General features: G+C 35.2%; 1 protein-coding gene across 2 annotated transcripts in view; it reads right to left on the bottom strand.

Annotated features, from left to right (window-relative positions):
- The window catches only part of SEMA3D (semaphorin 3D), a 194,516-nt gene that overhangs the window by 68,243 nt on the left and 113,642 nt on the right, over window positions 1-12,631 (bottom strand). For both annotated transcript variants that reach the window (XM_045828294.1, XM_045828295.1), the window contains exon 5: window positions 4,345-4,464. In XM_045828294.1, coding sequence (XP_045684250.1) covers window positions 4,345-4,464 — 120 coding nt within the window. The remainder of the gene's footprint in view (window positions 1-4,344; window positions 4,465-12,631) is intronic.

Genomic DNA, 12,631 nt, shown 5'->3' with positions numbered 1-12,631 from the left:
GTTTGCCTAAAGTAGTAGTAATAGTAATAACAATAACAACAACAACAACAACAATAATAATAGTAATAATACTGATGAATGGATTTATCAATCAGAAGTACTAATATATACTCATCAATTCATTAGGCCTGGACCACTATTATTATCATATCACCATTAAACACAAATATTCCTTAAGCCTAATAAATAACTTATTGAACTTAATAAGTCAATTTCATTATCTAAAAAATAAGTTTACTATAATAATTATACTTTAATAGCTTTATGGTCTATTTACCTAAGCAGCTGCAACTACTCCAATAACTTAAGCTTTATTGGATTTTGTAATTTTAGTGACAAAATGTTCTAAGGTAGGCAGTTCATTTACTGAGCTATTGATGCATGTGGGTGAAAAATGTCCTGTTACAGTATTTTCACTATTATGAAAACACTGTACACATTAAAAGCCACATAGTTATTTTGGCTGAAACATCTATTTGTACAATAGTGGCCACAGACAAAATGACACTACCATACTTTTAATATTCAGGAAAAAATAACATTTTAAGTTAAACTTTCCAAGAAAAATATGAATGTATAATGAATATGGTCCCACGAGCTAGAACATTCATAATAACAATGACAACACCACAATCCAGCAAAAAGGCTGGTGACTCACCCTGCCTACGCGCTAGAGAAATTCAGAATTTCAGACACTTTCTCTCGATGGTGTGCCTACAAAGTTCTACCGGGACACACACACATGTCATAAGAAAGGACTATTCAGTGCTATTTATCTAGAAAGCAAGCAGCGAAGCAAGAGGGAGCGAGGACTTGGATTATTACTGCATCATGTGCCATGTCAGATCTCTAAAGTTCATGCTTTTACCTAATCTATCTCAGAATTCAAACTCATGAACCTAAAATGTGTTGAAATCAATTACTAGTAGCCTCACAGTGACCATGTAACATGATCAAGTCCAAGCATGTTTAATTAGAACAAGTCAGCTAATGACAAGTTGTGATAGCAGGGACTAGGCACAAAAAAAAAGTCCAGTGAGAACACATTTAGGGCATGCTTTCCAACCGTGGATGGGGCTAGAGATTGTCAGGAAGAAAAAAAGAAACACTTGTAGATAGTGGCTCTTAAGTATGTTTCATTATCATTGAGGGAACATTATTCCCCACAGATCAAACAGAACTGTTGGCTCTAAAGCCTATAATGGGATATTGTAGAAGGAAACAGCAAGCTGAATCCTGGTATGCCAGAAGATTATAGTGAAGAGCTAAAAAAGAAAACCGAGAAAATATCTGAGATAATGTCACAGTTGATGCAAAGTACTAAATACTCCCTTATAATTGTACAGACTTCTGTTTTCAAAGTGCAACATTTCATTAAATTCTCAAGATAAGCCTGTAAAATTGTTATTTGTGGAAGCTGAGGACAAGGTCTCCCTTATAATCTCCTGGAGAAGGGAGATAGCAGCAAAGTGTTTCTCTGAGCCAAGAGTCAAGGACACCAGCAGGAAAATGACGTCAAAAATAATGGCTGATTAAATGGACTTCCACAGATAATTGACTGAATTACATGGTACTCTAACTTTGCAGACTTCAACTTTGTAAGATTTTTTTCCCATTTAATTACTTAACTGTAAGCAATTATGCAAAAACACATCTACCTAAGCTGCACACAGAAATATTTTTGAAATAAAGCAATAAGAATGATACATCCTGGCTGGTGTGGCTCAGTGGATTGAGCACCAGCCTGCAAACCTGAAGGTGGCCCAGGTATGATTCCCAGTCAGGACACATGCCTGAGTTGTGGGCAAGGTCCCCAGTGTGGGGCATGCAAAAGGCAACTAATATATCTCACATGGTGATGTTTCTCTCCCTCTCTTTCTCCCTCCCTTTCCCTCTCTCTAAAACCTAAAAAAAAAAAAAAGAATGATAGGAAATATTTAATCATCACAACTAGGCAAAGTTATTATTAATACCATTATTTAAAGACAGGATTTGTAGCAGCAGAGGGAAGAAAGAACATACTTCCAGTCCAATTATTTAACAGTTATCAGGCACTTCTAATTTTTCAGAGTACATGTGTGTGTGTATATATACACACATGCATATATACAGCAGATGCTATTTTTATATGAAATTTATATAATACTTTTGAAATCATTGTATTTTCTCATTTTATCCTCAGAATTACTCGGTGAGGTCCTTAGTATTTCTATCACCATTTTGCTGAATAAACAGAAGCTTGGAGAGCTCATGCAATGTGCATAAGACCAAGGAGCTGGTAAACGACGGGAGCATAATTCAAACACTGGCTCCCCAAGTGCCAATGATTACTTGTTGACAACAGCCCTGACTTCTGTCCTGAAATCCAGATCCCACTGCCCCGCTGGCACGACCTCCTCCTGGACATTTCTCAAATGCAGAGCATAGCACCATTCTCCCCACAAACTCATTACTATTCTCACCTCAATAAGTAACACCACTCTCTAACTCACTGCCAAAGTCAGAAATCTGGGATTAATTTTAGCTTTTTCTATCCTTCTTCCCTTTGCCCTGCTGCACTGAACAGGAGTCCCCAGAAAGGGGATTTCCCTCACTTCTCGCCTCCATCCTTTTTATATATATGACTGTCCCGTCTTCTCATCCCCTCCAGAGCAACCTTATCTATCTTGAACATGGAAGAGCCTTCCAAATTCCCTCTGGAAGAACAATGAATACTTGGGACCAATAATTCATTTAAAAAATTAACAAGCTTCAAGCAGGGCTGAATATGATTACCTGTACTCCTGACTAGCAGCAAACTCACAGGGCTCAATACCCCCCTTCACTTGCAATTCTCTTACTCAGAGAACTTGTAAAATTCATGGCCCCTGGGCTTCTTGACAGTCCCAAGCTAAATAATTAGCTCCATGTAAATTCCTTTTCAGCACTTGTGATTTTTAGGAGCTAAAGAACACTCTTCGCATCCCTCAGCAGGTTGTGAGTTTGGCCTTTAGCCTCAGGCCTCAAAACACATCCAAGCTGTGGGGCTATCTCATATAATTACACCCTATGCTGTGAGCTGCTATTATATATTATCCTTCATCAAAGCTCAGCAGAGGACATTACACAAGCAGCAAAGAATGATGGATTCCAGTTGCCAAGTCTCCTAGTGGTTCAGAGCTAAACTATCAGGGTTGCTTTATTTTCAAACAGTAGAGTCTGGGCTGGTTAGACAAGTTGGTTAGAGAGGAAAATTTATCCAGCCACAGTCATGGATTTGATTTGTGCATGAATCCATTAAGCCAATGTAAAGAAACCTGTTCCATAAACTCAGACTTAAGTTCAAACATGTAGCCAATTATCCTGCAAATATATGTGGTTATTCACATGAAGTATACACATAAACATAAGGATGACAGTGCAACCCATCAACCCATACAAAGATACACTGCAGAGCACATGTTCTAAAGCTCAGTTGTGCAGGCTTGCATAGAGACAGACTGCTTTGGTTCAGTTCCTTGTTAGACCATGTAGTAGTTGGGTGATCTTGGACATGTTATTTAATTCCACTGAAACTCAATTTTTTTCTAACTTGTAAATTAGGAGTAAAAAAGGTAATAACTTCAATAACTTCATTGAGAGTGTTGTGAAATTCCAAAGATACAATCTATGCAACATGACTGCCACAATCGATGACACAAAAAGGCATGTTAATATATTAGTTATTAATTAAATCACTGAAGTCTGTATGTTTCTCATTTATTGAAATGCTCATAAATAGCTGGAATACATTTCTCCTAATTAATACATGCTTTATTCCCACTTTATCAATTTTGGTCCAGCAGGAAAAAAAAATGGGTTCATGTGCAAATATGGCTACCTATACAATTATAAGAAAAATATTAAATGTTCTGTACTTAGTCTCCACCATTGTAAACATAAGTAATAGGTCAAATTTGTTGAATGGGAAAAACAAAATTTCTTATAAGATACAATTCCATTGCCATGTCCTTTGGCAAATGGATTTTTACCAACAGCAACATATTATACAACTCTAGTTGTAAATGAACCTCAAGAGAAAATAAAGACACATAGAGTTCATGGGAAAAAAAGCACTTCAACATTTTACTATCAGTTTTGATCATCTCACTAAAAAAACAAACATTTGATAGAAAAAATTTTCATTAGGTAGATAAGGTGTATAACAAAATAACAACCCATAAAGTGTCTGGGAACATGAGTTTTTATGTAGTTCATAAACTATTTTGACTCAATCTTTACATTCAAATCTTCCTGTTTAATGTCTTAGGCATTAAGTAACAAAATATTACAATGCATTGTTTTCATGCAACTTCATTATATTACCTCCTTGTAGACTCCAAGATCAATATATCCACATATTGGATGAAATGCTCCAGTTCCACACACATAAATGTGAGTTCTGTTATAGGGTTGAAGTACCCGAATGAAATTTGCACATTCTGTCTATTGAGCATAAAAAAAAAAAGCATTAGCACACGATTCAACTTTTGGATAGATTGTTATTCATGCCACCTGTTTTTTAAGCAGATAAATCATCAGAAATATGGGAAAATGAAAAAGATTTATGAGAAATGCTTAAACACCTGTCTTAGCAAAGGAGGCAAAACAAATTTTACTGTATATAATGCACACCCAGGTTTTTGGCCCAAACTTTCAAGAAAAAAATGTTTCATTTTAATTTTTAATTCAATTTTTAATTTATATATACAACTGATTATTGTAATTCCAGGGTATTATTAGAGTTACACTTTTAACACATGTGCATAAGTAAAAAAATTAAAATATTTTGGAATTAGTACTACCCATGTATAATGCACATCCTTATTTTTCCCTCAAAAAACTAGGCAAAAAGGTGCACATTATATGTGGCAAAATATGTTACCATAGAAACTATGGCTTAAATAAGTGACTTTGAAGCTTTTTGAAGTTTTAAAGGTTGTGAACTAATTAACTGCTAGAATGCACATCTCTATAGAGGTACCCAGTGGGATCTAGATAATGAATATACATAGAGTATTAATGACATATCCATGCTTTCTTTCAAGAATTCCCTAGAGAACAAAACCCATCATGTTCTGATGTCTACATATTGGCTATACCATACAGATTCTACTGTTTGTAACATCAACTGTCTCAGCTACATTGAACCAAACACTGAACACAGATGTATTTCCCTGTCTATGTGTCCCGCCCACTCTTCTTGCCGGGATCACCCTGCCACTTTGTTTCTCTTTATTTTCAATATTACAGAGCCGTTAAGACTCAGATTAACTCCTGTTTATTCCAAGAATCTCTTCTGTTTTTTTTTTCATGAATATATTTTGCACCAAGTTCAATTTTTTAAGATACTTTTACATTTCTAATTGTTTTGCATATGCTTAGGCCTAAAAACATTTCTTACATCCTCATTATCTTTATAATAATTATTTTCTATCCCTCAGTTACTTGTAAATAGTGACTCTCAATTTTTCGTATAATTTTTGTTATTATATATTATTTTCAATTTACCATCTATAAGTGACTTCTTATCATTACAAAATTATTAGAAACAATTTTTAAACCATAGCTTCATGATTCCTGTACCCCAAAACCCCTGAGAAAACGTGGCCGTAGCACACTTTCATTCTACATTGACTTTACTCAAGAGACGGGCAGGTATTTACTATGGAAGTTGAAAACCTATGAAATCACTGAAATCCATTTTTTAAAAAATTCCACTTTCTCCCTGTTGTCACTGTTGTTATGAGGATTGTTAGGAAAAATCTAAACACACATGCACACACACACAAAATGCCAATACCTAAATGGGTTGGTAGGAGAGTTCATAGAATGACATTTAAAAGATTTAAAAAAGCAGATAACTTAATTAATAGGATGTTACATGGTTTAAATTAGATAATATAATATTTAATAACTGTTTATCACTTGCCCTATATACTAAATATCAATATCTGAGTGGCTCTTCTGATTATACAGGGAAAAGCTATGTCAGCATACTGTGACAGAGTTCCTAGTATCTATCCAGCCACCCCAGCAATTGCATGTCTTCAGAATTTGTACATCCCAATTAATGAAATGAGCACGTGTTATGTTGCTTAAGACTATACAAAAGGACAATAGTTGTCCCTCAGCCATACAAGTAAAGGATGTTTCTTTCTCAGATAGGAATATTTAGCCTAATAAAAGCAGGATCACTGAATATGGTTGCTTAGATTGTATGCTGAAAAAAATAATCACATCTAAAGATGCACAAGTCACACTACAGACATGTTTATTGTCCTGAATATTTTCATGAGTCTAGTATATGTTCCCACATATTTCTTATATGTAAACTCCCCCAAAAGGAACACTTTATATTTATTAAGACAATTTTCTGATAGACAGTCTTGTTTAACAAAATCATGTCAGTTTTGTACCTTCATGCCAAGGTATCTGAAAATGAGAACCTCTTTTCTATTTTCAGAAAGGCACCATGGGAAACTGGTTTCATGTCCCTTATCACCATGTTAGGCAGTCTCAGACAAAATCCTAACTCACAGAGTGAATATGCTGTACTAATGGCTTTGAACAAATGATGGTGACACAGTAATGTAAGAACTGCTCAGGCAGAAAGTCTAAAAATGGATGTAATCACCAGCTAAACTGTAATGATGCTCCATTGCTGGGGTAAGAGGTTTTAATGTTCTCTTTTATTTTGCTCACTCATGCACACTGAAGGGACTTTTATCTCTTACTCTTTCCCTCCCTTAAGAGATGTATGCAAGGGTGAGATCTACACAAGGGATAGTACATGGGGAGGGTAAGAGTAGACCTGTACAACTGGAGTGAGGTGAGATTGAGTCACTGGCAAATATTTCATCATTTTCCCAAAAGTTCTTGAAGGGTAATTGGTACACACTGAATATTTGTGTCCTCCCGAAATTCACAGGTTGAAAACCCTAACTTCCCAGTGTGATGGTACTAGGAGATGGGGTGTTTGGGAGGGAATCAATTGAAGAAGAGGTCCTGAGGTCAGGATCCTAATTACGGGCTACGAAGAGACTGGGGAACTTGCTCTCCCACTCTCTGCCGCAGGAAGATACAACAGGAAGATGACCCTCTGCAAGCCCAGAACAGAATTTTCCCCGGAAACCAAACCAGCCAGCACCTTGATCTTGGCCTTGTCAGCCTCCTGAACTGTGAGAAATAAGTGTCTGTGGGTTAAGCCACCCAGTTGGCATTACTTTGTTATAGTAGCCCAAGGTGAATAAGACATTAGTTTTACCAGATTCTAAACTAAATATTTGTAAAAAGAAATAAAACAATTTCCTTTCCAGCTGACAAATTACAGAGTCAGAGAGATTAAGGACTCTGAGAGACACAGCACTGTTTATAAAGGTAAATAGGTCCAGGGTAAAGTTTTACACACGTAAGAGATATAATTTTAGTTATTACAAAGAAAAAGCTCTGAATCACACCTAAAGCATTTCACATCCTTCAGCTTGTCCAGGAATAGTTTAGCCCAGGAAAGTAACCTATTATGCTAGTTTCTGACTTGGTAAAATATCCTCAAGGACTTAGGAAATTCCACCCTTCTCTTAGGTTGGGCTGACATGGAGTAGAACAAGGTATGGATGGATCCTGAGTCATCCGACATATATATTTGACAAAAAAAGTCAACATTGTTCAAACATCTCTGTACTGAAGTTGATAGAGAATGGTTCTCTAAGCAGCCTGGAGGCAATGAAAAGGCATTGGCTTTTTCCTTGGAAAGAACCTGAGAAACAAAGATCCTAAAAGATAAGGTCTCAATTCAAAATTGCCTGAAGTGGACATTTCAGCCAAACCAGTGCTGTGAGGTGAAAGCTTTATACAATGATTTCCCCTTTAATTTGTAACTTATTTTTTTTTGTCTCAAAGATTCTCTGTTGTTTTCTTTTTATACACAAAGTTTCTAAGTTTTGTTTAAAGAGCAGGAGCAATAATTAACTTGATTTAATTCACTTGGTGACTTGCATGGCTATTAATGGTAGTATAATTCCGTGAGGCATGAAGGAAGATAACATTGAGAAACAGTTTTTTCAACTTTCTCAGAAAGCTGGCCAGTTTCTCAGTTATTGCTTACAATGGCAAGGGTTGCTGCTTGTGACCAAACAATTCAATTCACTGAGTAATATATATATGTACTCCTCTTAGAAAAAGTATTGAACTTCTCCTTCCTTCCCTTATTTCTCCTACCTACTCCCCTTCCCACCTACTCCCCTCCCCTTTCATCCATTAGAAGAGAGAGAAATGGAGAGAAAGAGAGAAAACAAGCATCAACTTTTTAAAATTCTCTCAAGTGACATTTGTTTCAATATTTTACCTCTCACAGACATCCACACTGGTATATATAACTAAATAAAACAAATATAAAACTGAGTTAATAATTGGAGAAAGACAAATATGTTTTAGTCTATGTATTAACACTTGGAATTGTAGTCTCTCTCTATATACCTGGAAAAATATTAACAAAATAGAAATATGAGTAATTCTCTAGATTTAAATATAGTCTAATTAAATCCAATATATATTTATATATATTTCTGGTAATTGACTTATAATTTGTTAACTTTATTTAGGTTACATATAGAAAGACACTCATAATTCAGGCATCTGGTCTGTTTCTATTTTTAGAATATGTTTCAGAATACTGTGATCATCAAACATTTTTGTTCATTCTTCTCATGCCTGTCATCATGCTGCATGTTAGGTTTGTCTAGCAAATCTCAGATAGAATCCCGTCTGCAGAGACATCTGCTCACGTCTTATAGTTTTGAAAATAATTTAACACTTTAGAGCAAGTACATGAAAATCCAAATATCATATTCTCCCTTAAAAATGGAAGATTAAACAGTGGAGATTTCTATAGAGCTAAACACAGTGGTGGTACGAGAGCAAAGGTAAACATTCTAAACATCTAAACATCTAAACATCTAAAGAAAAACAAATTGAGAGCTACAATTACTTCAATATTTAAAAATCTATATCAAATAAGACAACTTGGAAAGAATATTTTTATATCAGTGGATCACAAAGTAATAATATACTTTATATTATATGTGATATATATATATAGTTATATGTAATTTTCAAATCTTGAAAATCTGTAAATAACCAATAAGGAAAAGGAACACACTAAAATTTTAAAAATGAACAAATTGTACGGTATGCCATTCCAAAAATAAATTATAATTTTACAACTACATAGAATATTTAGCTTAAATAGTAATAAAAAATGTGCAAAGTAAAACAACAAAAATAACTTTTTGTTGGTAAACATTTCATATATTTACTTTATTCACTTATGTTTTAGAATTAAATATTAGCTGTATGGGAGATATACTCTCTCATGAACATCACTGCTGGTTAACACATGAGAGACATACACTTTCCGGAGGGCCATTTTGCAATGTGTATAAAAATTTTTATAGTTTTTGACCAGTGATTCTACTCAATAGTCAAAGATGCTCACAGATTTTTATATGAGGTTTTCCATGGGCAGCATCACTTACAAAAACTAAAACTGGATTTATACCAAACTTCTAACAATAGGGGATTGATGAAATAATATATAGAGGAATGCAGTATAGCTATTAAAAGTAGTGTTATAAAAAGAAATTTAATGACATGGGAAAATACAGCAGTCTGTGAAATGAAAAAAAATGTTAAGGGGCTATGTATACAATGATTTCATTCTGAAAAACAGTAAATAGATAAGATAGAAGAATAAACACCAAAATGTCACCAGCTATCTCTGGGTAATGTTCACGGAGGATGAAACATTTACAGATGATTTCTGTGTAATTTGCAAACTTTTTACAATGAATACTTTGTTTCACTTTCAGATGTTCTAAAAAAATAAAATGTATCACAGAACTTTAGAAAAGCAGCACCCTTTTAATGCTATGTAAAGTCTCTATTGACAGATTGTACGCCTCCAGATTCCACAGTTCCGCTGACACAGGCCAGGCTGCCTGCACCATTCTTTTGCCTGGAGTGACCTGTTTACTACCCCACTCTTTGTAGTCAGGACTGAAGACATTTCTTTAGTAACTTTCTTTTGAAAAATATCCTAAGCAGAAACAAGGTACTACCGAAGAGCTTTCTGCCATCTCTTTCCTTCCTTGAAGTAACCTGGAGACTGTTGGACAACGTGCAATAGTTCTCCTTTGTTCCCTCATTTTCTGCTTCCTCCCCACCCTAATTAGCTAACTTTCATTATGGTAAATAATTCACTATTTTTCAGTTATATAGTACCTTTGTGGAAAGGGACAGTCTTTACAAACACTTGTTAATTCTAAACACACTCTTGGGAATGAGGTAAAAATTACAGAGAGAAGGGAAACGAGAGGGTAATGCCAAAGCTAGTAAAAGGTGTCAATAAAACCCCACACTTGTCTCAGTTCTCTGTTGGCAGAAATCTGTGCGATGCTGAATAATGAGGATCCATATCATGGTGACATTGCAGAGAGAAGTTATTGGAGGGTTACAGATTTCAGACCTTACACGGAGAGCGCAGACCTTTATGTGTAAGGTGTCGTCAGTGTTGTGTAAGAGAACAGACTGTGGGAGCAAAACTTCTGGATTCAATTTCTGGCTTCACTATTTTACCAGATATGTGATACTGAGCAAGTCATTTAATTTTTCTGGCCTCAGTCTTCTCATCCAGAAAATGAGAAACAACAATAAAATCTAGCATATAGTAGTCATAGGATTAAATGAGATTATAAAGCATTAAAAACAACTCCCAGAACGTGGTAAGTGCTATAACAGTGTTAGCTATTCTTAGGAATGCTAAAATATAAAGTTATTTTAAAGGGGCAAATTAAAAAGGAGACAAAGACTTGTATTATCCCGACATGAATAAACACCAGACTCTAAAGATGTCAGGGAAAGGAGAAAATCTTCCCAATTTTCTAATCCTGGGTTAGCAGTAGCTGTGCTTAAAGGTTAGAGGTTACTACCGGCTCCCCAATACAACGGAATTGGAAGGATAGTTTTCATCCGCTGGGTCCTATGTGCTCTAGGATGCCACCTCCAGAAAAGTTTATCACCCTTTGCTTTAGCTTAATAATAGGGGCAACTGAGTTACTATATAACCAGAACTGGTGAACATACTGAAATGGGAACACTGTCACAATTAAAACCTCCTCTGACTGTTTGACCTTGAGTGTTTATCCCTCATCTACTCTATGGGAAAACTGATGTTAGTTTACTGGAGTAAATTTGAAACACCCTTTTCCTACTTGTCTCCTTATCATACACTCAATACTGGTGAAACAGAAAATATTAAGGCATTTGTACTGTTTGTGGCATGCTTCTACACAAAATTAATCAACAGAGTAATTTTGAAATCTTCATAACCAAAGCATCTTTTTTCCCACAAATTCAAAAACTATTGACGCTTTTGTAGACCTAGGCACTTGCTCGGAGTTTGGATATTGTAACAGGGTGAAGAGATTAGAGACATGAGAGAAAGAAAAATATATTCTAGCCCAGTTTAATCTCTTTCGTTTCTAGTAAAATAAACATAAAAATTGTTTTCTGTTGCATTTGATGCTACCATTCCCTCATACATTTCTACCAACATAAACGTGTCTGAAAAGGTCACATTTAATGCTGCTAACTGAGTACAAAATTAGGCATAATCAAAACTTTGTTTTGTTTTGATTGATTTGTTTTGCTGTACTGTGACTACATGTAACTCATTGGGTAATATCTGTACCACTCATTAGAGTGAAAGCTCCATGACAACAGATGCTCTATCACTTTCAGACACATATTTAGGCTCTTAATAAATATTAGTTTAATAAATGACTAAGCAAGTGAGTGAACAAATTTCTTGTCTCAGATTCTTAATCTTCTAGCCTTCTGCTTAATTTGTTAGGCATCATGTGTCATACTATGTTACTTTTATCACATTAATAAAATGAGAATTTTAAAATCTTATTTGGCTTTCATATAACACACACTATTTGTTGCTACTAAATATGAAGGCATTGCTCTGCTTAGTTACCCTGGGCTACTGTGATCAGAGCCAACATTTAGAGGATGTTGCAAAAGAAGACTCAATAGTCCATGTTTTTGCCCAAAGTTAGAACCTCTTACCATCTTGAGTTACATGCAGGAAGTGATTTATTTGGGGGGGAAAAAAGCCATTCTCCCTATCTCCACAGTGCAAAAAGTCAGAGTAGAACACAGAGCATCTGGCCTACATCAGAGCACTCAGATGAAGAGAATAGGCAGTTGTTGCTGGAGACAACACAGGCAAAAACATGTGGGGGAGCATGCATGGCACCTGGGACAACGCAAAAGCAATCCAGAAAGGTCACCCCAAAGATAAGTATGTTTAGTCATACCCACCTATAAGGCTTTTCTCTCATCCTTAAGTTAGCTTAAAGTACAAGTTTATATTAGGACTCCACTATTTACCCTTTATAAGGTATTTTATGTAATTATGCTTCAGTAAATTTTAGAGTAAAACATTTCTCATTTTTATTCTATAATGTTGTCTCATTCATTTTTAACCAATCCTTCTTAATATCTGTACATGTCAAGTTTTGAAAGAATGCTTCTATGTTTTGTAAGT

The sequence above is a fragment of the Phyllostomus hastatus genome, unplaced genomic scaffold (assembly GCF_019186645.2).
Source record: "Phyllostomus hastatus isolate PE091 unplaced genomic scaffold, TTU_PhHast_1.1 phas_scaffold_78, whole genome shotgun sequence".
Taxonomy (NCBI): domain Eukaryota; kingdom Metazoa; phylum Chordata; class Mammalia; order Chiroptera; family Phyllostomidae; genus Phyllostomus; species Phyllostomus hastatus.
Note: the sequence above shows the minus strand (reverse complement) of the source record. Positions and strands in the feature narration are given on the sequence as shown.